At 41.1% G+C, this 25249-nt stretch overlaps 6 protein-coding genes across 6 annotated transcripts; 4 read left to right on the top strand and 2 right to left on the bottom strand.

The window, feature by feature from the left end:
- The first annotated feature begins 1590 nt into the window (after positions 1 to 1590).
- LOC148969540 (extracellular superoxide dismutase [Cu-Zn]-like) lies at positions 1591 to 2353 on the top strand. The gene has a single exon (XM_089125931.1). It carries the CDS (start codon positions 1591 to 1593, stop codon positions 2248 to 2250), a length of 660 nt encoding a protein of 219 aa, XP_088982057.1. The 3' UTR covers positions 2251 to 2353.
- Positions 2354 to 4810: 2457 nt separating this feature from the next.
- On the top strand, positions 4811 to 5573 carry LOC148969539 (extracellular superoxide dismutase [Cu-Zn]-like). The gene has a single exon (XM_089125913.1). It carries the CDS (start codon positions 4811 to 4813, stop codon positions 5468 to 5470), a length of 660 nt encoding a protein of 219 aa, XP_088982039.1. The 3' UTR covers positions 5471 to 5573.
- Positions 5574 to 8015: 2442 nt separating this feature from the next.
- LOC120475831 (extracellular superoxide dismutase [Cu-Zn]) lies at positions 8016 to 8769 on the top strand. Its single transcript, XM_089125830.1, has one exon. It carries the CDS (start codon positions 8016 to 8018, stop codon positions 8673 to 8675), a length of 660 nt encoding a protein of 219 aa, XP_088981956.1. The 3' UTR covers positions 8676 to 8769.
- A 1562-nt stretch (positions 8770 to 10331) lies between these two features.
- On the top strand, positions 10332 to 11027 carry LOC120476130 (extracellular superoxide dismutase [Cu-Zn]). The gene has a single exon (XM_039667087.2). The coding sequence runs from the start codon at positions 10332 to 10334 to the stop codon at positions 11025 to 11027; it is 696 nt and encodes a 231-aa protein (XP_039523021.2).
- A 3864-nt stretch (positions 11028 to 14891) lies between these two features.
- Positions 14892 to 16632, bottom strand: LOC120475924 (extracellular superoxide dismutase [Cu-Zn]). Its single transcript, XM_039666748.2, has 2 exons — positions 16502 to 16632; positions 14892 to 15668 (listed from the first exon to the last, which is right to left on the bottom strand). Exon 2 carries the CDS (start codon positions 15651 to 15653, stop codon positions 14994 to 14996), a length of 660 nt encoding a protein of 219 aa, XP_039522682.2. The 5' UTR covers positions 15654 to 15668; positions 16502 to 16632; the 3' UTR covers positions 14892 to 14993.
- A 2806-nt stretch (positions 16633 to 19438) lies between these two features.
- LOC120476159 (extracellular superoxide dismutase [Cu-Zn]-like) lies at positions 19439 to 20235 on the bottom strand. Its single transcript, XM_039667115.2, has one exon. The coding sequence runs from the start codon at positions 20198 to 20200 to the stop codon at positions 19541 to 19543; it is 660 nt and encodes a 219-aa protein (XP_039523049.1). The 5' UTR covers positions 20201 to 20235; the 3' UTR covers positions 19439 to 19540.
- Between the last annotated feature and the right edge of the window lie 5014 nt (positions 20236 to 25249).

The following is a 25249-nucleotide window of genomic DNA, read 5'->3' as shown; positions in this document are numbered from 1 at the left end:
ACAAACATATGGGCCTTGAAAAACCAGGACATCAAAGTGTTTAGTTCCCAACCAGTAATCATCCGACCATCACATCCGTATGGGAACAACAAGTTTTGAGGATCAATATAGAAGGTAGTGTGGTACCAAACTGGTACCTAATGAAAATGAGAATTTATGCTATAATCTAGCTGGCTCATTTACAGTCTCTACACGAGTGCAAGATTGTTCATTAATGTGCACTGTCTTGAATAAGTAAATAAAGAGTGTACAAAAAGCAAGAAATTACTCGAGATCTCATAAATTAAAACAGTCACATTTACAGTAGAAACCTTTGAGCAGTTGGTTTAAGAAGCATCAACACTGCCACACATCACAATCATCAGCATACAGTGGCTTTTCATATTTAGAGTTTATTTGTTCTTTCACACATTATTTTTCTATGACTGTCAGTAAAAATAGGTTTGGGGATATTTTTCAGGTTTAGTTTATTTCTGGGTACAAATCTGTCCCTAAACTATGGCTGACCCTCCCACAGGCAAAGAAAGGGAGCTAAATGAAAGACAGGTGAACTTAATTAGTGACTAACAGACTAATATGGTTAACTTGTAGCTCCACATGAGTTCCTATAAGAGCAACAGTTTGATTGTAAAGGAACATTCTCTCAACCCCAGTTCAGGATTGCACATGGCTTAAGTGTCGGAGGGTTTCTTTGGATTTTCAACTATACGGTAATGGTCCTATGCTGTTTTTGATTCGTTTTTTTCTCTCTCCATTCTTGCAAACATTGACTTGAATTAGTACAACGAAAAGGTTTTTTTGTTGTTGTTTTTTTTTAATTCACTTTACTTGCCCTTGTGACAAAGTGCACTTTAGCATTTAAGTAAATAAAACTTTAAAATATACATAAGTGCAAGAATATAATGTTTTCAGACTTAATTGCCTGTTTATAGAAATGTAAATAAAACTGTGTTCTAGTTTAAAAGTACTGTATATGCAGTTAGCTGAAACAGTCATTGGTTTGACCCAACCTTATCTCTCTATATATAATTACACAACTACTTGTATTGTCTTTGAAATATGGTTCGTGTAGTACTAAATTTACTGGGCATTTATGGTCAATTAACATAATTTCTATTAAAGTCTAAATGCAGTTAAATATTCTCCCTAGTCTTTTCCATAGGCCTTTGCCTGCACTCATCATAGTGTGATTTACATCCACCTGTGTGTGTCATTGGCTTTTTAATGTATAAGCCCTCTGGTGGGCACTAATGTAAGGTATGGTATGTACACTTAAGTGGGTTTTTATAATTCATCAGAGTTCTATTATCTGCAAGCAGACCTACCGTTGTATTTTCAAGATTTGAAGTACAAGTACACATTCAAATAAGCACGCTTTTTCACAAGGCTACATGACCATTAAAAAGTCCAATTTCTTTCGTGATTTTTTTTTTTTTTTTTTTTTTTTTTGCAAACTAATCTGGTTGTGGTGTTTTACCTAACGCAACTTATACTCTCAGAGCTTTAAACCGTATTCTATCAAACATACTATGTTCTTAAACGGAATGATTTCACTGAATCCAATCTTCATTGTAGGCTATAAAGATCAACATGGAGAAAATGGTCCTACAAATCCCTCTGATATTGCTGGTGCTGCATATACAAGGAGGAGAGTTGACTAGAAGTCCAGTTTGTTCACCCATTGCCGAAGCTCCACAGCCGGAAGTCGTGGAGTTCAACAACACGATCTATGCCACTTGTGAAGTAACTCCCAGCCCCAATTTGCCACGTTCCCAGCCAAAGATCTTTGGGCAAATCCTCTTCAAGCAGGTCTTCCCCGATGGAGTTTTAGAGGTGAAAGTCAACCTCCGTGGTTTCCCTGCCAAGGATCGTCAAGAGCGTGCCATTGACGTCCATCGGTATGGAGACCTCAGTCAAGGCAGCGTCACTGTTGGTCCTCCTTACAATCCAAATGGTGTTGACCGCCCAAGTCGTCCTGGAGACATGGGCAACTTTGCTTCTGAGAAAGGAGTTATAAGGCTGTCCCTGGATCTCCCAGAGGCCAAGCTCTTCGGGGCTCATTCCATTCTGGGACGTTCGGTGGTGGTTCACGAGAAGGAGGGTCATTTTGGAATGGGGTCAGATGAGGAGAGTCAACAGAGTGGGTGTTCTGGACCGATAATTGCTTATGGTGTCATTGGTATTACTTCTCCAAGTCTGTGGGAGAAGACTGGACCGCTCCCCAGGAAAACCTGTGGAGGAGGTCACTGAGAGGTGGATATGGTGGAAAAGCAGATTCAAATGGGATAATCATGATTTTTTCCTTGTGTGTTTGCATATGTCCTACATTAAAGTGATTCTTAATACTCTGAAATGATATCCCTAGATTTATTGCCATTACAAACCCTTCCAATGCTTTTGACTGGTTTCCTGGTGTCCAGCAATTCCTGTCTGTTTTGGTCTTTTCAGAGACTTTTTGGCCATCGCTCCCAATAGTAAACCGCTCCACTCTTAAAAAAAAAAAAGTCCACTTTACCTGCGTTCATCCTATAGTTTAAGTTTGCTTGTACTGTGCTTAATGGGTTTACACTTTCGGAGCATGACAATGGTCTATAAATATACACTATTTCTCTAAATGATAAAAGAGATTTGCTTGATGCTATGACACTGATGGGTGTGACCACACCTCAAGGGTAGCTAGGGGAGGGTGGGGCACAACATAATGCCTTTTGACTTTATCAGTTTGTGTAAATCTGCTTGGGGTTTAGTGTATTTATTTTCCCACATGACACACTCAACAAACACTGGTTAGGAAGACGCAACGCCCCTCGAGTTTAGGCGATCCAGCAGGTCAAAGCCACAAACTAAGGTGGGACTTTACTCCTCACACTCATGTATTCAGCAAAGCACTTAAAACGTGCAACTATCCACAATCTGCACTGCAATCCACACACTCACAGTGAACTGGGGCCTTTGCTCGTAGCTCCGAACGGGTTCCTCGTCTTTGGTGTGACTATAACTCTGGGACAGGTGCGGGGGCTGAATCCTCGTCCTTGAAGTATTTGGCCTCAAAGACGTCATGAAGGGTGGACAACGCATGGCTGGTTTTGAGAGATCAGAACATCATAATGTTAGTTTGAAGCAAACAATAATCCGACTAGTGCATACATAAGGGAACCAGATCTTCAACTTCGAGGAGATTATAGCTCAAAGACAGCACGAGAGATGGATAACAACAAACATATGGGCCTTGAAAAACCAGGACATCAAAGTGTTTAGTTCCCAACCAGTAATCATCCGACCATCACATCCGTATGGGAACAACAAGTTTTGAGGATCAATATAGAAGGTAGTGTGGTACCAAACTGGTACCTAATGAAAATGAGAATTTATGCTATAATCTAGCTGGCTCATTTACAGTCTCTACACGAGTGCAAGATTGTTCATTAATGTGCACTGTCTTGAATAAGTAAATAAAGAGTGTACAAAAAGCAAGAAATTACTCGAGATCTCATAAATTAAAACAGTCACATTTACAGTAGAAACCTTTGAGCAGTTGGTTTAAGAAGCATCAACACTGCCACACATCACAATCATCAGCATACAGTGGCTTTTCATATTTAGAGTTTATTTGTTCTTTCACACATTATTTTTCTATGACTGTCAGTAAAAATAGGTTTGGGGATATTTTTCAGGTTTAGTTTATTTCTGGGTACAAATCTGTCCCTAAACTATGGCTGACCCTCCCACAGGCAAAGAAAGGGAGCTAAATGAAAGACAGGTGAACTTAATTAGTGACTAACAGACTAATATGGTTAACTTGTAGCTCCACATGAGTTCCTATAAGAGCAACAGTTTGATTGTAAAGGAACATTCTCTCAACCCCAGTTCAGGATTGCACATGGCTTAAGTGTCGGAGGGTTTCTTTGGATTTTCAACTATACGGTAATGGTCCTATGCTGTTTTTGATTCGTTTTTTTCTCTCTCCATTCTTGCAAACATTGACTTGAATTAGTACAACGAAAAGGTTTTTTTGTTGTTGTTTTTTTTTTAATTCACTTTACTTGCCCTTGTGACAAAGTGCACTTTAGCATTTAAGTAAATAAAACTTTAAAATATACATAAGTGCAAGAATATAATGTTTTCAGACTTAATTGCCTGTTTATAGAAATGTAAATAAAACTGTGTTCTAGTTTAAAAGTACTGTATATGCAGTTAGCTGAAACAGTCATTGGTTTGACCCAACCTTATCTCTCTATATATAATTACACAACTACTTGTATTGTCTTTGAAATATGGTTCGTGTAGTACTAAATTTACTGGGCATTTATGGTCAATTAACATAATTTCTATTAAATTCTAAATGCAGTTAAATATTCTCCCTAGTCTTTTCCATAGGCCTTTGCCTGCACTCATCATAGTGTGATTTACATCCACCTGTGTGTGTCATTGGCTTTTTAATGTATAAGCCCTCTGGTGGGCACTAATGTAAGGTATGGTATGTACACTTAAGTGGGTTTTTATAATTCATCAGAGTTCTATTATCTGCAAGCAGACCTACCGTTGTATTTTCAAGATTTGAAGTACAAGTACACATTCAAATAAGCACGCTTTTTCACAAGGCTACATGACCATTAAAAAGTCCAATTTCTTTCGTGGTTTTTTTTTTTTTTTTTTTTTTTTTTTTTTTGCAAACTAATCTGGTTGTGGTGTTTTACCTAACGCAACTTATACTCTCAGAGCTTTAAACCGTATTCTATCAAACATACTATGTTCTTAAACGGAATGATTTCACTGAATCCAATCTTCATTGTAGGCTATAAAGATCAACATGGAGAAAATGGTCCTACAAATCCCTCTGATATTGCTGGTGCTGCATATACAAGGAGGAGAGTTGACTAGAAGTCCAGTTTGTTCACCCATTGCCGAAGCTCCACAGCCGGAAGTCGTGGAGTTCAACAACACGATCTATGCCACTTGTGAAGTAACTCCCAGCCCCAATTTGCCACGTTCCCAGCCAAAGATCTTTGGGCAAATCCTCTTCAAGCAGGTCTTCCCCGATGGAGTTTTAGAGGTGAAAGTCAACCTCCGTGGTTTCCCTGCCAAGGATCGTCAAGAGCGTGCCATTGACGTCCATCGGTATGGAGACCTCAGTCAAGGCAGCGTCACTGTTGGTCCTCCTTACAATCCAAATGGTGTTGACCGCCCAAGTCGTCCTGGAGACATGGGCAACTTTGCTTCTGAGAAAGGAGTTATAAGGCTGTCCCTGGATCTCCCAGAGGCCAAGCTCTTCGGGGCTCATTCCATTCTGGGACGTTCGGTGGTGGTTCACGAGAAGGAGGGTCATTTTGGAATGGGGTCAGATGAGGAGAGTCAACAGAGTGGGTGTTCTGGACCGATAATTGCTTATGGTGTCATTGGTATTACTTCTCCAAGTCTGTGGGAGAAGACTGGACCGCTCCCCAGGAAAACCTGTGGAGGAGGTCACTGAGAGGTGGATATGGTGGAAAAGCAGATTCAAATGGGATAATCATGATTTTTTCCTTGTGTGTTTGCATATGTCCTACATTAAAGTGATTCTTAATACTCTGAAATGATATCCCTAGATTTATTGCCATTACAAACCCTTCCAATGCTTTTGACTGGTTTCCTGGTGTCCAGCAATTCCTGTCTGTTTTGGTCTTTTCAGAGACTTTTTGGCCATCGCTCCCAATAGTAAACCGCTCCACTCTTAAAAAAAAAAAGTCCACTTTACCTGCGTTCATCCTATAGTTTAAGTTTGCTTGTACTGTGCTTAATGGGTTTACACTTTCGGAGCATGACAATGGTCTATAAATATACACTATTTCTCTAAATGATAAAAGAGATTTGCTTGATGCTATGACACTGATGGGTGTGACCACACCTCAAGGGTAGCTAGGGGAGGGTGGGGCACAACATAATGCCTTTTGACTTTATCAGTTTGTGTAAATCTGCTTGGGGTTTAGTGTATTTATTTTCCCACATGACACACTCAACAAACACTGGTTAGGAAGACGCAACGCCCCTCGAGTTTAGGCGATCCAGCAGGTCAAAGCCACAAACTAAGGTGGGACTTTACTCCTCACACTCATGTATTCAGCAAAGCACTTAAAACGTGCAACTATCCACAATCTGCACTGCAATCCACACACTCACAGTGAACTGGGGCCTTTGCTCGTAGCTCCGAACGGGTTCCTCGTCTTTGGTGTGACTATAACTCTGGGACAGGTGCGGGGGCTGAATCCTCGTCCTTGAAGTATTTGGCCTCAAAGACGTCATGAAGGGTGGACAACGCATGGCTGGTTTTGAGAGATCAGAACATCATAATGTTAGTTTGAAGCAAACAATAATCCGACTAGTGCATACATAAGGGAACCAGATCTTCAACTTCGAGGAGATTATAGCTCAAAGACAGCACGAGAGATGGATAACAACAAACATATGGGCCTTGAAAAACCAGGACATCAAAGTGTTTAGTTCCCAACCAGTAATCATCCGACCATCACATCCGTATGGGAACAACAAGTTTTGAGGATCAATATAGAAGGTAGTGTGGTACCAAACTGGTACCTAATGAAAATGAGAATTTATGCTATAATCTAGCTGGCTCATTTACAGTCTCTACACGAGTGCAAGATTGTTCATTAATGTGCACTGTCTTGAATAAGTAAATAAAGAGTGTACAAAAAGCAAGAAATTACTCGAGATCTCATAAATTAAAACAGTCACATTTACAGTAGAAACCTTTGAGCAGTTGGTTTAAGAAGCATCAACACTGCCACACATCACAATCATCAGCATACAGTGGCTTTTCATATTTAGAGTTTATTTGTTCTTTCACACATTATTTTTCTATGACTGTCAGTAAAAATAGGTTTGGGGATATTTTTCAGGTTTAGTTTATTTCTGGGTACAAATCTGTCCCTAAACTATGGCTGACCCTCCCACAGGCAAAGAAAGGGAGCTAAATGAAAGACAGGTGAACTTAATTAGTGACTAACAGACTAATATGGTTAACTTGTAGCTCCACATGAGTTCCTATAAGAGCAACAGTTTGATTGTAAAGGAACATTCTCTCAACCCCAGTTCAGGATTGCACATGGATTAAGTGTCGGAGGGTTTCTTTGGATTTTCAACTATACGGTAATGGTCCTATGCTGTTTTTGATTCGTTTTTTTCTCTCTCCATTCTTGCAAACATTGACTTGAATTAGTACAACGAAAAGGTTTTTTTGTTGTTGTTTTTTTTTAATTCACTTTACTTGCCCTTGTGACAAAGTGCACTTTAGCATTTAAGTAAATAAAACTTTAAAATATACATAAGTGCAAGAATATAATGTTTTCAGACTTAATTGCCTGTTTATAGAAATGTAAATAAAACTGTGTTCTAGTTTAAAAGTACTGTATATGCAGTTAGCTGAAACAGTCATTGGTTTGACCCAACCTTATCTCTCTATATATAATTACACAACTACTTGTATTGTCTTTGAAATATGGTTCGTGTAGTACTAAATTTACTGGGCATTTATGGTCAATTAACATAATTTCTATTAAATTCTAAATGCAGTTAAATATTCTCCCTAGTCTTTTCCATAGGCCTTTGCCTGCACTCATCATAGTGTGATTTACATCCACCTGTGTGTGTCATTGGCTTTTTAATGTATAAGCCCTCTGGTGGGCACTAATGTAAGGTATGGTATGTACACTTAAGTGGGTTTTTATAATTCATCAGAGTTCTATTATCTGCAAGCAGACCTACCGTTGTATTTTCAAGATTTGAAGTACAAGTACACATTCAAATAAGCACGCTTTTTCACAAGGCTACATGACCATTAAAAAGTCCAATTTCTTTCGTGATTTTTTTTTTTTTTCTTTGCAAACTAATCTGGTTGTGGTGTTTTACCTAACGCAACTTATACTCTCAGAGCTTTAAACCGTATTCTATCAAACATACTATGTTCTTAAACGGAATGATTTCACTGAATCCAATCTTCATTGTAGGCTATAAAGATCAACATGGAGAAAATGGTCCTACAAATCCCTCTGATATTGCTGGTGCTGCATATACAAGGAGGAGAGTTGACTAGAAGTCCAGTTTGTTCACCCATTGCCGAAGCTCCACAGCCGGAAGTCGTGGAGTTCAACAACACGATCTATGCCACTTGTGAAGTAACTCCCAGCCCCAATTTGCCACGTTCCCAGCCAAAGATCTTTGGGCAAATCCTCTTCAAGCAGGTCTTCCCCGATGGAGTTTTAGAGGTGAAAGTCAACCTCCGTGGTTTCCCTGCCAAGGATCGTCAAGAGCGTGCCATTGACGTCCATCGGTATGGAGACCTCAGTCAAGGCAGCGTCACTGTTGGTCCTCCTTACAATCCAAATGGTGTTGACCGCCCAAGTCGTCCTGGAGACATGGGCAACTTTGCTTCTGAGAAAGGAGTTATAAGGCTGTCCCTGGATCTCCCAGAGGCCAAGCTCTTCGGGGCTCATTCCATTCTGGGACGTTCGGTGGTGGTTCACGAGAAGGAGGGTCATTTTGGAATGGGGTCAGATGAGGAGAGTCAACAGAGTGGGTGTTCTGGACCGATAATTGCTTATGGTGTCATTGGTATTACTTCTCCAAGTCTGTGGGAGAAGACTGGACCGCTCCCCAGGAAAAGCTGTGGAGGAGGTCACTGAGAGGCGGATATGGTGGAAAAGCAGATTCAAATGGGATAATCATGATTTTTCCTTGTGTGTTTGCATATGTCCTACATTAAAGTGATTCTTAATACTCTGAAATGATATCCCTAGATTTATTGCCATTACAAACCCTTCCAATGCTTTTGACTGGTTTCCTGGTGTCCAGCAATTCCTGTCTGCTTTGGTCTTTTCAGAGACTTTTTGGCCATCGCTCCCAATAGTAAACCGCTCCACTCTTAAAAAAAAAAGTCCACTTTACCTGCGTTCATCCTATAGTTTAAGTTTGCTTGTACTGTGCTTAATGGGTTTACACTTTCGGAGCATGACAATGGTCTATAAATATACACTATTTCTCTAAAAGATAAAAGACATTTGCTTGATGCTATGACACTGATGGGTGTGACCACACCTCAAGGGTAGCTAGGGGAGGGTGGGGCACAACATAATGCCTTTTGACTTTATCAGTTTGTGTAAATCTGCTTGGGGTTTAGTGTATTTATTTTCCCACATGACACACTCAACAAACACTGGTAAGGAAGACGCAACGCCCCTCGAGTTTGTCCCTAATCTATGGCTGACCCCCCCCCCACAGGCAAAGAAAGGGAGCTAAATAAAAGACAGGTGAACTTAATTAGTGACTAACAGACTAATATGGTTAACTTGTAGCTCCACATGAGTTCCTATAAGAGCAACAGTTTGATTGTAAAGGAACATTCTCTCAACCCCAGTTCAGGATTGCACATGGATTAAGTGTCGGAGTGTTTCTTTGGATTTTCAACTATACGGTAATGGTCCTATGCTGTTTTTGATTCGTTTTTTTCTCTCTCGCCGTTCTTGCAAACACTTGAATTAGTACAACGAAAAGGTTTTTTTTGTTTTTTTTTTTTTAATTCACTTTACTTGCCCTTGTGACAAAGTGCACTTTAGCATTTAAGTAAATAAAACTTTAAAATATACATAAGTGCAAGAATATAATGTTTTCAGACTTAATTGCCTGTTTATAGAAATGTAAATAAAACTGTGTTCTAGTTTAAAAGTACTGTATATGCAGTTAGCTGAAACAGTCATTGGTTTGACCCAACCTTATCTCTCTATATATAATTACATAACTACTTGTATTGTCTTTGAAATATGGTTCGTGTAGTACTAAATTTACTGGGCATTTATGGTCAATTAACATATAATTTCTATTAAATTCTAAATGCAGTTAAATATTCTCCCTAGTCTTTTCCATAGGCCTTTGCCTGCACTCATCATAGTGTGATTTACATCCACCTGTGTGTGTCATTGGCTTTTTAATGTATAAGCCCTCTGGTGGGCACTAATGTAAGGTATGGTATGTACACTTAAGTGGGTTTTTATAATTCATCAGAGTTCTATTATCTGCAAGCAGACCTACCGTTGAATTTTCAAGATTTGAAGTACAAGTACACATTCAAATAAGCACGCTTTTTCACAAGGCTACATGACAATTAAAAAGTCCAATTTCTTTCGTGATTTTTTTTTTCCTTTGCAAACTAATCAGGTTGTGGTGTTTTACCTAATGCAACTTATACTCTCAGAGCTTTAAACCGTATTCTATCAAACATACTATGTTCTTAAACAGAATGATTTCACTGAATCCAATCTTCATTGTAGGCTATAAAGATCAACATGGAGAAAATGGTCCTACAAATCCCTCTGATATTGCTGGTGCTGCATATACAAGGAGGAGAGTTGACTAGAAGTCCAGTTTGTTCACCCATTGCCGAAGCTCCACAGCCGGAAGTCGTGGAGTTCAACAACACGATCTATGCCACTTGTGAAGTAACTCCCAGCCCCAATTTGCCACGTTCCCAGCCAAAGATCTTTGGGCAAATCCTCTTCAAGCAGGTCTTCCCCGATGGAGTTTTAGAGGTGAAAGTCAACCTCCGTGGTTTCCCTGCCAGGGATCGTCAAGAGCGTGCCATTGATGTCCATCGGTATGGAGACCTCAGTCAAGGCAGCGTCACTGTTGGTCCTCCTTACAATCCAAATGGTGTTGACCGCCCAAGTCGTCCTGGAGACATGGGCAACTTTGCTTCTGAGAAAGGAGTTATAAGGCTGTCCCTGGATCTCCCAGAGGCCAAGCTCTTCGGGGCTCATTCCATTCTGGGACGTTCGGTGGTGGTTCACGAGAAGGAGGGTCATTTTGGAATGGGGTCAGATGAGGAGAGTCAACAGAGTGGGTGTTCTGGACAGATAATTGCTTATGGTGTCATTGGTATTACTTCTCCAGGTCTGTGGGAGAAGACTGGACCGCTCCCCAGGAAAAGCTGTGGAGGACGCCGTGATCATCGGCACATCCATGGTCCGCCATGTCTGCGCTAATTCGGATAAAGGTAAGGTGCGCACTCACTGCTTTCCTGGTGCTCGTGTTCTTGATGTCGCTGCACAGGTTCCCGAGATCCTGAACGGGGACGAGCGCGTCGAAGCTGTTGTGCTGCACGCGGGAGCGAACGACATTAGGCTGCGGCAGACGGAGGTTCTGAAGAAGGACTACAGGAGCCTGATCGAGACGGTGCACAGCGCCTAAAGCAGCGATCATCGTGTCTGGACCGCTTCCCACGTACAGACAAGGACAGGAAAGGTTCAGTAGACTATTTGCATTAAATGAATGGTTAATGTCATTGTGTAATGAACAGAGGCTGCACTTTGTAAATAACTGGCATCTGTTTTGGGAGAGACCGAGGCTGTACAGCACAGATGGACTCCATCCCAGCCGAATCGGAGCGGCTGTGCTGTCGGACAACATTTCCAAGACACTACGCACCAGATGACTAATGAGTCAAAGTCCAAATTACAGCCTTTGCAGTCCAAACTTAACTAATAAGCATAGTGTGGAACATTATATAGAAATTGTGTCTATTCCTCGTTTAGTGAAGCCAAACAATAAATCTAGTGTAGGATCTAGCAACAATCTTTTTGTAATTAAACCAGAAAATCTAAATATCAGTGAACAAAAACAATTTCTAAAGCTAGGTCTTCTAAACATTAGATCGCTCACACCTAAGGCGGTTATTGTAAATGAAATGGTCACAGACAATAACTTCGATGTTCTGTGCCTTACTGAAACCTGGCTTAAACCAAATGAGTATTTCGGTCTAAACGAATCTACTCCGCCAGGATACTGTTATAAACATGAGCCTCATCTGATCGGTTGTGGGCGGCGGTGTTGCAACAATCTATAAAGATATTTTTAATATTACTCAGAAAACAGGTCACAGGTTTAATTCATTTGAAGTACTTGTGCTAAATGTTACGCTCTTAGATGTAAGAAGGAAATCCATATTATCTCTAGCCCTGGCTACTGTATATAGACCTCCAGGGCCATATGCTGAATTCCTAAAAGAGTTTGCAGACTTTCTCTCGGATCTATTGGTAAATGTCGATAAAGCAATAATTGCTGGAGATTTTAACATACACGTAGATAATACAAATGATGCTTTAGGGGCTGCGTTTACAGACTTATTAAACTCCTTTGGGGTCAAACAAAACGTCAGTGGTCCCACTCATCGTCTAAATCATACACTAGATTTAATTATATCATATGGAACCGATCCAACTGATATAGATATTATACCGCAAAGCGATGATGTCACTGATCATTACATGGTGACTTGCATAATACGTACTGATGAAATATGTCATGTTGCACCACGTTATAGACCAGGCAGAACAATCCTTCCAACCACTATAGATGGATTCTCAAATAGCTTACCTGATCTATCTAAGCTGCTAAGTGAACCCAAACAAACAGATGAATTAGAGGAAATGACTAGCAGTTTAAGCACCATTCTTACTAGTCCATTAGATATTGTTGCGCCAATTAGATTAAAAAAGGTTCGAGAGAAAATTAAAGCACCATGGTACAACAGTGCTACACATGCTATCAAGAGAGAAACTCGCAACTTAGAGCGTAAATGGAAACAAACTAATTTAGAGGTCTTTAGAATCGCGTGGAAAGACAGCATGTCACGTTATAAAAAGGCCCTAAAAACAGCCAGGGCTGAGCATCTCCGCAAACTAATCGAAAATAACCAAAATAATCCAAGGTTTTTATTTAACACCGTGGCTAGACTAACAAATAAACAGACATCACCAGAGCAAAATATACCGTTACAGTTTAGTAGTAATGATTTTATGAATTACTTCAATGCGAAAATAGAAAGCATCCGAAACAAAATTTTAAATGTACAATCCGCTATGGTGTCTTATGATTCAGCTTCAATTATGGCCCCTCTAGAACAACTACACCGCTTTACAACGATAGGACAGGAGGAGCTAAACAAACTTATCATTGCATCTAAACCAACAACGTGTTTATTAGATCCAATACCCACTAAACTACTGAAAGAACTATTACCTGCAGTGGAAGAGCCTCTCCTCAATATTATTAACTCGTCTTTATCTTTAGGTCATGTCCCAAAAATATTCAAGCTGGCAGTAATAAAACCGCTCATTAAGAAACCGCAATTTGATCCAAATAACTTGGCAAATTACAGACCCATTTCAAATCTTCCATTTATGTCCAAAATACTTGAAAAAGTAGTGTCCGCTCAATTGTGCTCTTTTTTGCAAGAAAATGATATCTATGAAAAATTCCAGTCAGGATTCAGACCGCATCATAGTACAGAAACTGCGCTAGTTAAAATTACAAATGATTTACTTTTAGCTTCTGACCAAGGCTGTATCTCAATACTAGTCCTACTTGATCTTAGCGCTGCGTTCGACACTATAGATCATAAAATACTCTTGGATCGACTACAAAACTTCACCGGTGTCCAGGGACAGGCATTAAACTGGTTTAGATCGTACTTATCGGACCGTTCTCATTTTGTCTGTTTAAATGGGAAAAAATCAAAGATAACGTCAGTAGACTATGGAGTACCGCAAGGATCGGTTTTAGGCCCTCTGCTATTCTCAATATATATGCTGCCACTTGGTAATATTATAAGAAAACATGGAATTAATTTCCACTGTTATGCTGACGACACTCAATTATATATTTCATCACGACCAGATGAAAACACTAACTCATCTAAAATGACAGTGTCTCAAAGATATAAAATGCTGGATGACGCGTAATTTCCTGCTATTAAATTCAGATAAAACGGAGGTATTACTTATTGGTCCAAAAAACTACTCACAAAACCTCTCAAAATACAACTTTAATATAGACGGATGTCCTGTTACTTTATCCACTACAGTAAAATACCTGGGTGTTATACTAGACCGCAACTTGTCGTTCGAAAATCATATTTCATATGTTACAAGAACAGCCTTTTTCCACCTTAGAAACATTGCTAAGCTGCGTAACATGCTATCTATTTCTGATGCTGAAAAATTAGTTCACGCATTCATGACCTCGAGACTAGATTACTGTAATGCTTTATTAGCTGGCTGTCCTGCATCCTCAATAAACAAGCTACAGTTAGTACAAAATGCAGCTGCTAGAGTTCTTACTAGGTCAAGAAAATATGATCATATAACACAGATTTTATCATCTCTACACTGGTTACCTATTAAGTTCCGCATCAACTACAAAATACTACTACTGACCTATAAAGCCCTAAATGGTTTAGCACCTATGTATTTAACGGACCTTCTTTCGCCCTACAATCCACTGCGTTCCTTAAGCGGTCATATGTTACAATGTGCCCCTCACATGTTACAATGTATCCCACCTATGGGTCATGTTGTCACATTTCACTTCCATTCTTTCTGGGTAAATTAAGAATCAAGTATACACTGTATTAATAAAACCACAATTGTAATAGACATGTGGGAAAATAAATAGACTAAACCCCAAGCAGATTTACACAAACTGATAAAGTCAAAAGGCATTATGTTGTGCCCCACCCTCCCCTAGCTACCCTTGAGGTGTGGTCACACCCATCAGTGTCATAGCATCAAGCAAATCTCTTTTATCATTTAGAGAAATAGTGTCTATTTATAGACCATTGTCATGCTCTGAAAGTGTAAACCCATTAAGCACAGTACAAGCAAACTTAAACTATAGGATGAACGCAGGTAAAGTGGACATTTTTTTTTTAAGAGTGGAGCGGTTTACTATTGGGAGCTATGGCCAAAAAGTCTCTGAAAAGACCAAAAACAGACACGAATTGCTGGAAACCAGGAAACCAGTCAAAAGCATTGGAAGTGTTTGTAATGGCAATAAATCTAGGGATATCATTTCAGAGTATTAAGAATCACTTTAATGTAGGACATATGCAAACACACAAGGAAAAATCATGATTATCCCATTTGAATCTGCTTTTCCACCATATCCGCCTCTCAGTGACCTCCTCCACAGCTTTTCCTGGGGAGCGGTCCAGTCTTCTCCCACAGACTTGGAGAAGTAATACCAATGACACCATAAGCAATTATCGGTCCAGAACACCCACTCTGTTGACTCTCCTCATCTGACCCCATTCCAAAATGACCCTCCTTCTCGTGAACCACCACCGAACGTCCCAGAATGGAATAAGCCCCGAAGAGCTTGGCCTCTGGGAGATCCAGGGACAGCCTTATAACTCCTTTCTCAGAAGCAAAGTTGCCCATGTCTCCAGGGCGACTTGGGCGGTCAACACCATTTGGATTGTAAGGACGACCAACAGTGACGCTGCCTTGACTGAGGTCTCCATACCGATGGACGTCAATGGCACGCTCTTGACGATCCTTGGCAGGGAAACCACGGAGGTTGACTTTCACCTCTAAAACTCCATCGGGGAAGACCTGCTTGAAGAGGATTTGCCCAAAGATCTTTGGCTGGGAACGTGGCAAATTGGGGCTGGGAGTTAGTTCACAAGTGGCATAGATTGTGTTGTTGAACTCCACGACTTCCGGCTGTGGAGCTTCGGCAATGGGTGAACAAACTGGACTTCTAGTCGACTCTCCTCCTTGTATATGCAGCACCAGCAATATCAGAGGGATTTGTAGGACCATTTTCTCCATGTTGATCTTTATAGCCTACAATGAAGATTGGATTCCGTTTAAGAACATAGTATGTTTGATAGAATACGGTTTAAAGCTCTGAGAGTATAAGTTGCATTAGGTTAAACACCACAACCAGATTAGTTTGCAAAGGAAAAAAAAAATCACGAAAGAAATTGGACTTTTTAATGGTCATGTAGCCTTGTGAAAAAGCGTGCTTATTTGAATGTGTACTTGTACTTCAAATCTTGAAAATACAACGGTAGGTCTGCTTGCAGATAATAGAACTCTGATGAATTATAAAAACCCACTTAAGTGTACATACCATACCTTACATTAGTGCCCACCAGAGGGCTTATACATTAAAAAGCCAATGACACACAGGTGGATGTAAATCACACTATGATGAGTGCAGGCAAAGGCCTATGGAAAAGACTAGGGAGAATATTTAACTGCATTTAGAATTTAATAGAAATTATATGTTAATTGACAATAAATGCCCAGTAAATTTAGTACTACACGAACCATATTTCAAAGACAATACAAGTAGTTATGTAATTATATATAGAGAGATAAGGTTGGGTCAAACCAATGACTGTTTCAGCTAACTGCATATACAGTACTTTTAAACTAGAACACAGTTTTATTTACATTTCTATAAACAGGCAATTAAGTCTGAAAACATTATATTATTGCACTTATGTATATTTTAAAGTTTTATTTACTTAAATGCTAAAGTGCACTTTGTCACAAGGGCAAGTAAAGTGAATTAAAAAAAAAAAAAAATCTTTTTGTTGTACTAATTCAAGTCAATGTTTGCAAGAATGGAGAGAGAAAAAAACAAATCAAAAACAGCATAGGACCATCACCGTATAGTTGAAAATCCAAAGAAACACTCCGACACTTAATCCATGTGCAGTCCTGAACTGGGGTTGAGAGAATGTTCCTTTACAATCAAACTGTTGCTCTTATAGGAACTCATGTGGAGCTACAAGTTAACCATATTAGTCTGTTAGTCACTAATTAAGTTCACCTGTCTTTTATTTAGCTCGCTTTCTTTGCCTGTGGGGGGGTCAGCCATAGTTTAGGGACAGATTTGTACCCAGAAATAAACTAAACCTGAAAAATATCCCCAAACCTATTTTTACTGACAGTCATAGAAAAATAATTTGTGAAAGAACAAATAAACTCTAAATATGAAAAGCCACTGTATGCTGATGATTGTGATGTGTGGCAGTGTTGATGCTTCTTAAACCAACTGCTCAAAGGTTTCTACTGTAAATGTGACTGTTTTAATTTATGAGATCTCGAGTAATTTCTTGCTTTTTGTACACTCTTTATTTACTTATTCAAGACAGTGCACATTAATGAACAATCTTGCACTCGTGTAGAGACTGTAAATGAGCCAGCTAGATTATAGCATAAATTCTCATTTTCATTAGGTACCAGTTAGTTACCACACTACCTTCTATATTGATCCTCAAAGCTTGTTGTTCCCATACGGATGTGATGGTCGGATGATTACTGGTTGGGAACTAAACACTTTGATGTCCTGGTTTTTCAAGGCCCATATGTTTGTTGTTATCCATCTCTCGTGCTGTCTTTGAGCTATAATCTCCTCGAAGTTGAAGATCTGGTTCCCTTATGTATGCACTAGTCGGATTATTGTCTGCTTCAAACTAACATTATGATGTTCTGATCTCTCAAAACCAGCCATGCGTTGTCCACCCTTCATGACGTCTTTGAGGCCAAATACTTCAAGGACGAGGATTCAGCCCCCGCACCTGTCCCAGAGTTATAGTCACACCAAAGACGAGGAACCCGTTCGGAGCTACGAGCAAAGGCCCCAGTTCACTGTGAGTGTGTGGATTGGAGTGCAGATTGTGGATAGTTGCACGTTTGAAGTGTTTGAAGTGCTTTGCTGAATACATGAGTGTGAGGAGTAAAGTCCCGCCTTAGTTTGTGGCTTTGACCTGCTGGATCGCCTAAACTCGAGGGGCGTTGCGTCTTCCTAACCAGTGTTTGTTGAGTGTGTCTTATATAGCGACCTGAGCAATTCATCCCCCGCTGTCTTAGCCTGCCTGGAAGAAGAGCCATTACCTGTACACCCACCGTTGTTCGGCTTGGAGCCGATTCTTGCTGTCCTGGCTTGTCTTGAAGAGGAGCCATTACCCGCGTACCTACCATTGTCCGGCCTGGAGCCGATCCGTTAGAGACGCGAGTTACTCATCTCCTGTTGCCTTGACTGTCCTGGAAGAAGAGCCATTACCTGTACACCCACCGTTGTTCGGCTTGGAGCCGATTCTTGCTGTCCTGGTCTGTCTTGAAGTGGATCCATTACCCGTGTACTTACCAGGGTTTGGCCTGGAGTTGATCCTTTAAGGACGGGAGTCAGAGATGCCCCCCACTCGGCCCAATGCAGACGGTTGTCGTGCTGGTCCACTGGGGAGACCACACTGTGGTTGCAGCCGTTGTGTGTGATGACGCGCCAAGTACCCTGCAGCCATTAACACCGGACAGAAGGAAATAAGTGTTAATGGATGGAAAAGCGTATGTCATTGGAAAGCTACTGTACGTCTTAGTTTGTGCTTATCTTGGCGAAAGCGGAGTACAAATCAGCACAAAATTTTAACATCTACTCTCGGAAAATGGAAATCATACAAGCTATGTTGATTCGCAATGCATTAACACATCGCTATCATCTTCCCATTTTTGGTAAAATTAGACAAAAATATTACTAAAGTACTTTGTAATGCAGTTACTTGAATATTTAAGCAAACTACTTATTTTCTCTTACTTGAGTCATATTATTTTTCAGTACTTCCACTCAAGTCGATTATTAAGTAACAATACTTTTACTCAACTACAGTTTGTTAGTTTCCACCCCTGCAACTGATATAGTTCTTCAATGATTCGATTAACTAGCAGAAGACGCTAGCATGGTTTAATGCCCAGTTGTGGCATGTTTACAATGTGCCCCCATTAGAAATGTTATCATATTCTATACTTTTATGAATTCTATTGAGATAACATGACAAATATGTTAATAAAAACTGAGAGTCAATGTTTAGAAATTATTTTGAACTATGCTGTATAGCTGGGTTTTGCGATGTGTTTGTCAAACTCAAATTTGTTTATTTTCAATATAAAAAGCCTTTATTTTACATGAAAAAAAATCATACTGGTAACGTAAAAAAAATTGTCTGAATTGTATATTTATTTTTTGATTAGATCAGATAGCATTTTAAGCAGTCATATGTTACAATGTGCCCCTCACATGTTACAATGTACCCCACCTATGGGTCATGTTGTCACATTTCACTTCCATTCTTTCTGGGTAAATTAAGAATCAAGTATACACTGTATTAATAAAACCACAATTGTAATAGACATGTGGGAAAATAAATACACTAAACCCCAAGCAGATTTACACAAACTGATAAAGTCAAAAGGCCTTATGTTGTGCCCCACCCTCCCCTAACCACCCTTGAGGTGTGGTTACACCCATCAGTGTCATAGCATCAAGCAAAGCTCTTTTATCATTTAGAGAAATAGTGTCTATTTATAGACCATTGTCATGCTCTGAAAGTGTAAACCCATTAAGCACAGTACAAGCAAACTTAAACTATAGGATGAACGCAGGTAAAGTGTACATTTTTTTTTTTTTAAGAGTGGAGCGGTTTACTATTGGGAGCTATGGCCAAAAAGTCTCTGAAAAGACCAAAACAGACACGAATTGCTGGACACCAGGAAACCAGTCAAAAGCATTGGAAATGTTTGTAATGGCAATAAATCTAGGGATATCATTTCAGAGTATTAAGAATAACTTTAATGTAGGACATATGCAAACACACAAGGAAAAATCATGATTATCCCATTTGAATCTGCTTTTCCACCATATCCGCCTCTCAGTGACCTCCTCCACAGCTTTTCCTGGGGAACGGTCCAGTCTTCTGCCACAGACTTGGAGAAGTAATACCAATGACGCCATAAGCAAGTATCTGTCCAGAACACCCACTCTGTTGACTCTCCTCATCTGACCCCATTCCAAAATGAACCTCCTTCTCGTGAACCACCACCGAACGTCCCGGAATGGAATGAGCCCCGAAGAGCTTGGCCTCTGGGAGATCCAGGGACAGCCTTATAACTCCTTTCTCAGAAGCAAAGTTGCCCATGTCTCCAGGACGACTTGGGCGGTCAACACCATTTGGATTGTAAGGAGGACCAACAGTGACGCTGCCTTGACTAAGGTCTCCATACCGATGGACGTCAATGGCACGCTCTTGACGATCCCTGGCAGGGAAACCACGGAGGTTGACTTTCACCTCTAAAACTCCATCGGGGAAGACCTGCTTGAAGAGGATTTGCCCAAAGATCTTTGGCTGGGAAGGTGGCAAATTGGGGCTGGGAGTTACTTCACAAGTGGCATAGATCGTGTTGTTGAACTCCACGACTTCCGGTTGTGGAGCTTCGGCAATGAGTGAACAAACTGGACTTCTAGTCAACTCTCCTTCTTGTATATGCAGCACCAGCAATATCAGAGGGATTTGTAGGACCATTTTCTCCATGTTGATCTTTATAGCCTACAATGAAGATTGGATTCAGTGAAATCATTCCGTTTAAGAACATAGTATGTTTGATAGAATACGGTTTAAAGCTCTGAGAGTAGAAGTTGCATTAGGTAAAACACCACAAACTTCGTGTGGCCTTTAGATTAGTTAAACACCAGTGTGTAGAAAGCATCATGGAATGGGTTTCCATGGCCAAGCACCTGCATTCAAGCCTTACATCAACAAGTGCAATGCTAACCGTTGGATGCAGTGGTATAAAGCACACCGCCACTGGACTCAAGAGCAATGGAGACGTGTTCTCTGGAATAACGAATAACAATTCTCTGTCTGGCGATCTCATGGTGTCTGGGTTTGGCGGATGCCAGGAGAACAGTACTTGCCAGACTGCATTGTGACAAGTTTATAGTTTTGTGGAGGGGGGATTATGGTGCAGGATTGTTTTTCAGGGGTTGAGTTTGGCCCCTTAGGTCCAGTGAAAGGAATTCCTAATGCTTCAGCATACCAAGACATTTTGGACAATGTCATTCTCCCAACTTTGTGGGAACAGTTTTTAGATGGTCCCTTTCTGTTGATGTCACTTTGGTGACTTTGGGTGTTCCTGTGTACCCAGGAACCCTGCATATTTCCTTCATTTAACACATTATTTGCCATTATAAAGTATTGTTCAAAACATCCTTGAAAAGTACCCCTTATTGCTTAATGTTGCCTTAAGGCAACAAAAAGAAAAACGGAATTTGTGAACATGCAAAATAAAAACTAAAAAACATAATAAAACCTGCCAGAAGGCCTCTCTTCATCTTCACACACACACACACACACACACACACACACACACACGCACACACACACACACACACACACACACACACACACACACACACACACACACACACACACACACACACACACACACACACACACACACACACACACACACACATTTTTTTATGTACAGTTAATGTCATTTTAAATAAGATCACTAAAGCATGTAATCTTCCTTTTAACTCACAACATGTGCTCCTGTGACCATGTGCCAGAAAAGGATGTCCCACCTTCAAATGTTGCTTGATGGTGACTCCCAAACCTTATTGGACTGTTCTTTGATACTTTTTCAATCTTTCTATTTGGTTGCAATCATTTAAAGAAAAAAATTACTGTACATAGGGTTTAAGAAAACTTCTCGGCTACGTATGTAACCCTCGTTCCCTGAGTACAGGGAACGGAGACGTGTCGTCAGGGAGTTCCCTGACGAATTGGGATCACACTAATTGCCTTTGAGATAATTAAAAAAGAGCCAATAAAAATTGGCATGCAATCTTTGCATTCCACGAGCCGCCTACTAGCGTGGATATAAAAAGCATAAGTAAACATTGCATTGACGCTTTTCGCTGAGGAGCCGAACAGAGTCCAGACCTTTGCGAAGGTACAGCAACATGGTGAAGGGACGACACGTCTCCGTTCCCTGTACTCAGGGAACGAGGGTTACATACGTAACCGAGACGTTCCCTTTCGTCTGGGAACTCCGTGTCGTCGGGGAGTTCCCTCACGAATTGGGATCCCTAATAAAACGCCATGGTGCTGGACCCTTCCAGCGCCTAGCTACGCTACCTATGCAGTTTCAGAAATAACGGGGGCTAGCTAGGGAGTTCACACTGCTGTTCCACAAGACCCAATCAGTGGACATTGGATAACAGTGGGAAAGCGTGCCCAACCCAAAGAAAGGGGAAGGGAACACTGCAGAAGCCAGCCGCCTGAGTAAGGCCTGGAATACACATATGTACTAGCCCAGGGGGATAGTGAAACATATGGCAGTCCCTGAGGTAGTCCCAATCCAAAGGGAAGTGGGAGCGTACTCAACAGGGACGACAGAATGACTCTGTCAAGGGGAAGACACGGCTGGACTGCATGTGGCATAATGGGTCACCGAAGAGACCACATAACACCCAGTCTACATAACAACTCCCTTTGAGGTAGTAGACCTGGCGCCTGGCGGTCCGCCACACCTGGCAATGGAGGGGTGATGGAGGAACTCACGAGGCTAACCAACGTAGGGAACTGAGCCAACGGAGCAGAAAGATGCACGTATCCGTCTGAGGCACAGAGTGGCATAGCAAGCTGAGACAACATATTCCCTCACACCACTGGCTGTAGCGAGTACTTGGGAGGAAACAGGTTCCACACGCAGGCTATAGAATCTAGCAAACGTGTTCAGTGTTGCCCAGCCCGCAGCTCTACAGATGTCTGTCAGCGAGGCGCCTTGAGCCAAAGCCCAGGAGGCGGCAACACATCTCATACAGTGAGACGCAACCTGGGAGGACAAGGCTCACATGTAGCTTCATATGCTCGGGTGATAGCATTCATTAAACAGTAAGCTAACCTCTGCTTGGAGACAGCCTTCCCCTTCTGCTGGCCTCTGTAACAAACAAAGAGCTGGTCTGAGGTCCTGAAGCTTTGCATTCTGTCAATGTAAACCTGTAGGGCATGGACTTGATAGAGAAAAACAAGGGCTGGGTCTGGCTCCCCCTTGGGCAGCGCTTGCAGGTTCACTACCTGGTCCGCGAAGGGAGTGGTAGGAACCTTGGGCACATATCCGGGCTGGGGTCTCAATATAATGTGAGAAAGGCCTGGCCCGAACTCTAAGCACGATTCGTTGACCGAAAAAGCCTGCAGATCCCCGACCCTCTTAAAAGAGGCCAAAGCCAACAGGAGCGCTGTCTTAATTGACAGGATATTCAGCTCCACTGTCAGCAAAGGCTTAAAGGAAGGACTTTGGAGAGCTCTCAGTACCAGAGCTAAGTCCCAAGATGGTTAGCAAGTACAGAGCGGGTCGAGAGTACAGAGTGCAAAACACGAGGCGGATTTAACCTCCTAGCACCCTTAAGGAATCTGATGACCAGGTTGTGCTTCCCCACGGACTTACCTTCTACTACATCGTGATGTGCAGCTATTGCTGCAACATACACTTTGAGGGTGGAAGGGGACAACCTACGCTCCAACCCATCTTGTAGGAAGGAAAGCCCGACTCTGATCAGGCAAGTTCGGGGTCCACCACTCGATGAATGGGTTCCACTTCAAGGCATAGAGGCGCCTTGTAGAGGGGGCTCTAGCAAAAGTGATGGTGTTTACCACTGCCTGTGCTAGATCACCTAGAACCTCCGCGTCCCGTCCAGGGACCAGACATGGAGTTTCCAGAGGTCTGGATGGAGGTGCCATAGAGTGCCCCGTCTCTGAGAAAGAAGGTTCTTCCTCAGTGGAATCGGCCAAGGAGGGGCTGTCGTGAGGAGCATGAGTTCCGTGAACCAGGTCCTGGTCATTGAGATAGTTGAGAATGTGAACGCCTTGTTTTCTCAGGAGAAAAATGGCTGCCTCCGTGACTTTAGTGAAGACGCGGGGTGACAGGGCCAGCCTGAAGGGTAGGACTTTGTACTGACACGACCGACCCTCAAAAGCAAACTGAAGAAACGGACTGTGTCGAGACATGAAAGTAAGCGTCCTTCAGGTCAATCGCTGCAAATCAATCCAGGGCACGGATGCACTCGGAAATGTGGTTCTGCATGAGCATCTTGAACGGGAGTTTGTGCAGGTCCCGATTCAAAACTCGCAGGTCCAGGATTGGCCGTAACCCACTGCTTTTCACCGACAGGGGTGTCCACTGACCGCACACGGGTGAAGTGAACGCCCCTGAACCTCGGAGGCCGGCGTGCAAACTGAATTGCATAGCTGAACCGAATGGTGCGCATGAGCCATTGGGATCGCATCCCAATGCATCGTGACTGACCGCTCCACTGGGGGATTCCCTTGTACCCGAGCGCCAGTCCGCCATCAAGGGTGGTGAGGAAGGAGGAATGAGGTTGCCTACGACTGCCTAGTAGAGGCGTGAGAAGCCTGATAGGATTTGTCAACAGTCGAAACATTCTTCAACCCTCATACACTCACCAACAGAAATTACCAAATTAGCTGCATGCTGAACTGAACCAGCAGACAAACTAGATCGGGGATTATCTGAAGGGACTGCCCCTTTAAGGGTTCTCAGTCTCGAGCGCAGCATCGCGAGAGTCATATTCCCGCAATGAAAACATGACTCATCCACAAGCGCTGCTTCAGCATGCGTGAGCGTGGACCGAAGAATGAACAGAAGACAGCAAAAATGTACAAAAAATAATTAAAATATGAGCAGAAAATATAAGAGAGCACAAAATACATCTACTAAAACTAAGGAAATCGTAAAGTTGCATGATTCAGATTATTTTGTATTAATGTTTAAGTTCAGTGCAAAATAAATAATTTTTTTTTGATAAATGTTATTATTTTTAAATCTGCTTTTTTTTTAATTCACGCTCATTATTTTTTGATCTGCAAACACTTTGTTTGCTATTCTTTTTTTTTTTTTTTTTTGTGACCACAATACTTTTGACGGGAAATTCCAAACTTATTCTTAAGTTACATATTTCATACACAATCGTTTTTTTTCTTTAGTTTTGTTATATTACAATTAATTGTCAATGCTGTTGAAACTGTTTATTGTGTTACTGTTTAACCTGTCACTGATGTTCCATATTTTAATTAAAAATCTAAAGAAATTGTATTTTGCATCAAGAAAGCCTTAACTGTAAAGAATTTATACACATAATAGTAATATTTTTGTACTGCTTTTATTTTATTTTATAATTATAACTTATCCAAAAGTAATTAACTCCAATCTGTGTTAATTAGCCTATAACACAGATTGGTGTTTGCCTTTTTTTCTTATGGTAGATTTAATTTAATTGGTTTATTTAAAATATTTAATTTAACCAAGCAAATATATGAAATTGTAATATAGATAACAGACTGCAAACAGACAAAGAATGTTTCTTTTATAGCCTATATTATGCTATATTTACGCTCTCATATTTTGGTTAAGAATTGCAATTCTGTTTAGATGCAGTGGAAGCTGTTATTTAATGTGTTGGAAACCTTTGGTGTCATTTATTGTTCATTTTGACAGTAAAATAGAGGATGTGTGTGTTACTACAGTATGATTTATGGGTGACTTTTACTTTGTTA

This window comes from Pimephales promelas, chromosome 22 (genome assembly GCF_988280905.1).
Source record: "Pimephales promelas chromosome 22, fPimPro1.hap1.1, whole genome shotgun sequence".
In the NCBI taxonomy this organism is placed as follows: domain Eukaryota; kingdom Metazoa; phylum Chordata; class Actinopteri; order Cypriniformes; family Leuciscidae; genus Pimephales; species Pimephales promelas.
Note: the sequence above shows the minus strand (reverse complement) of the source record. Positions and strands in the feature narration are given on the sequence as shown.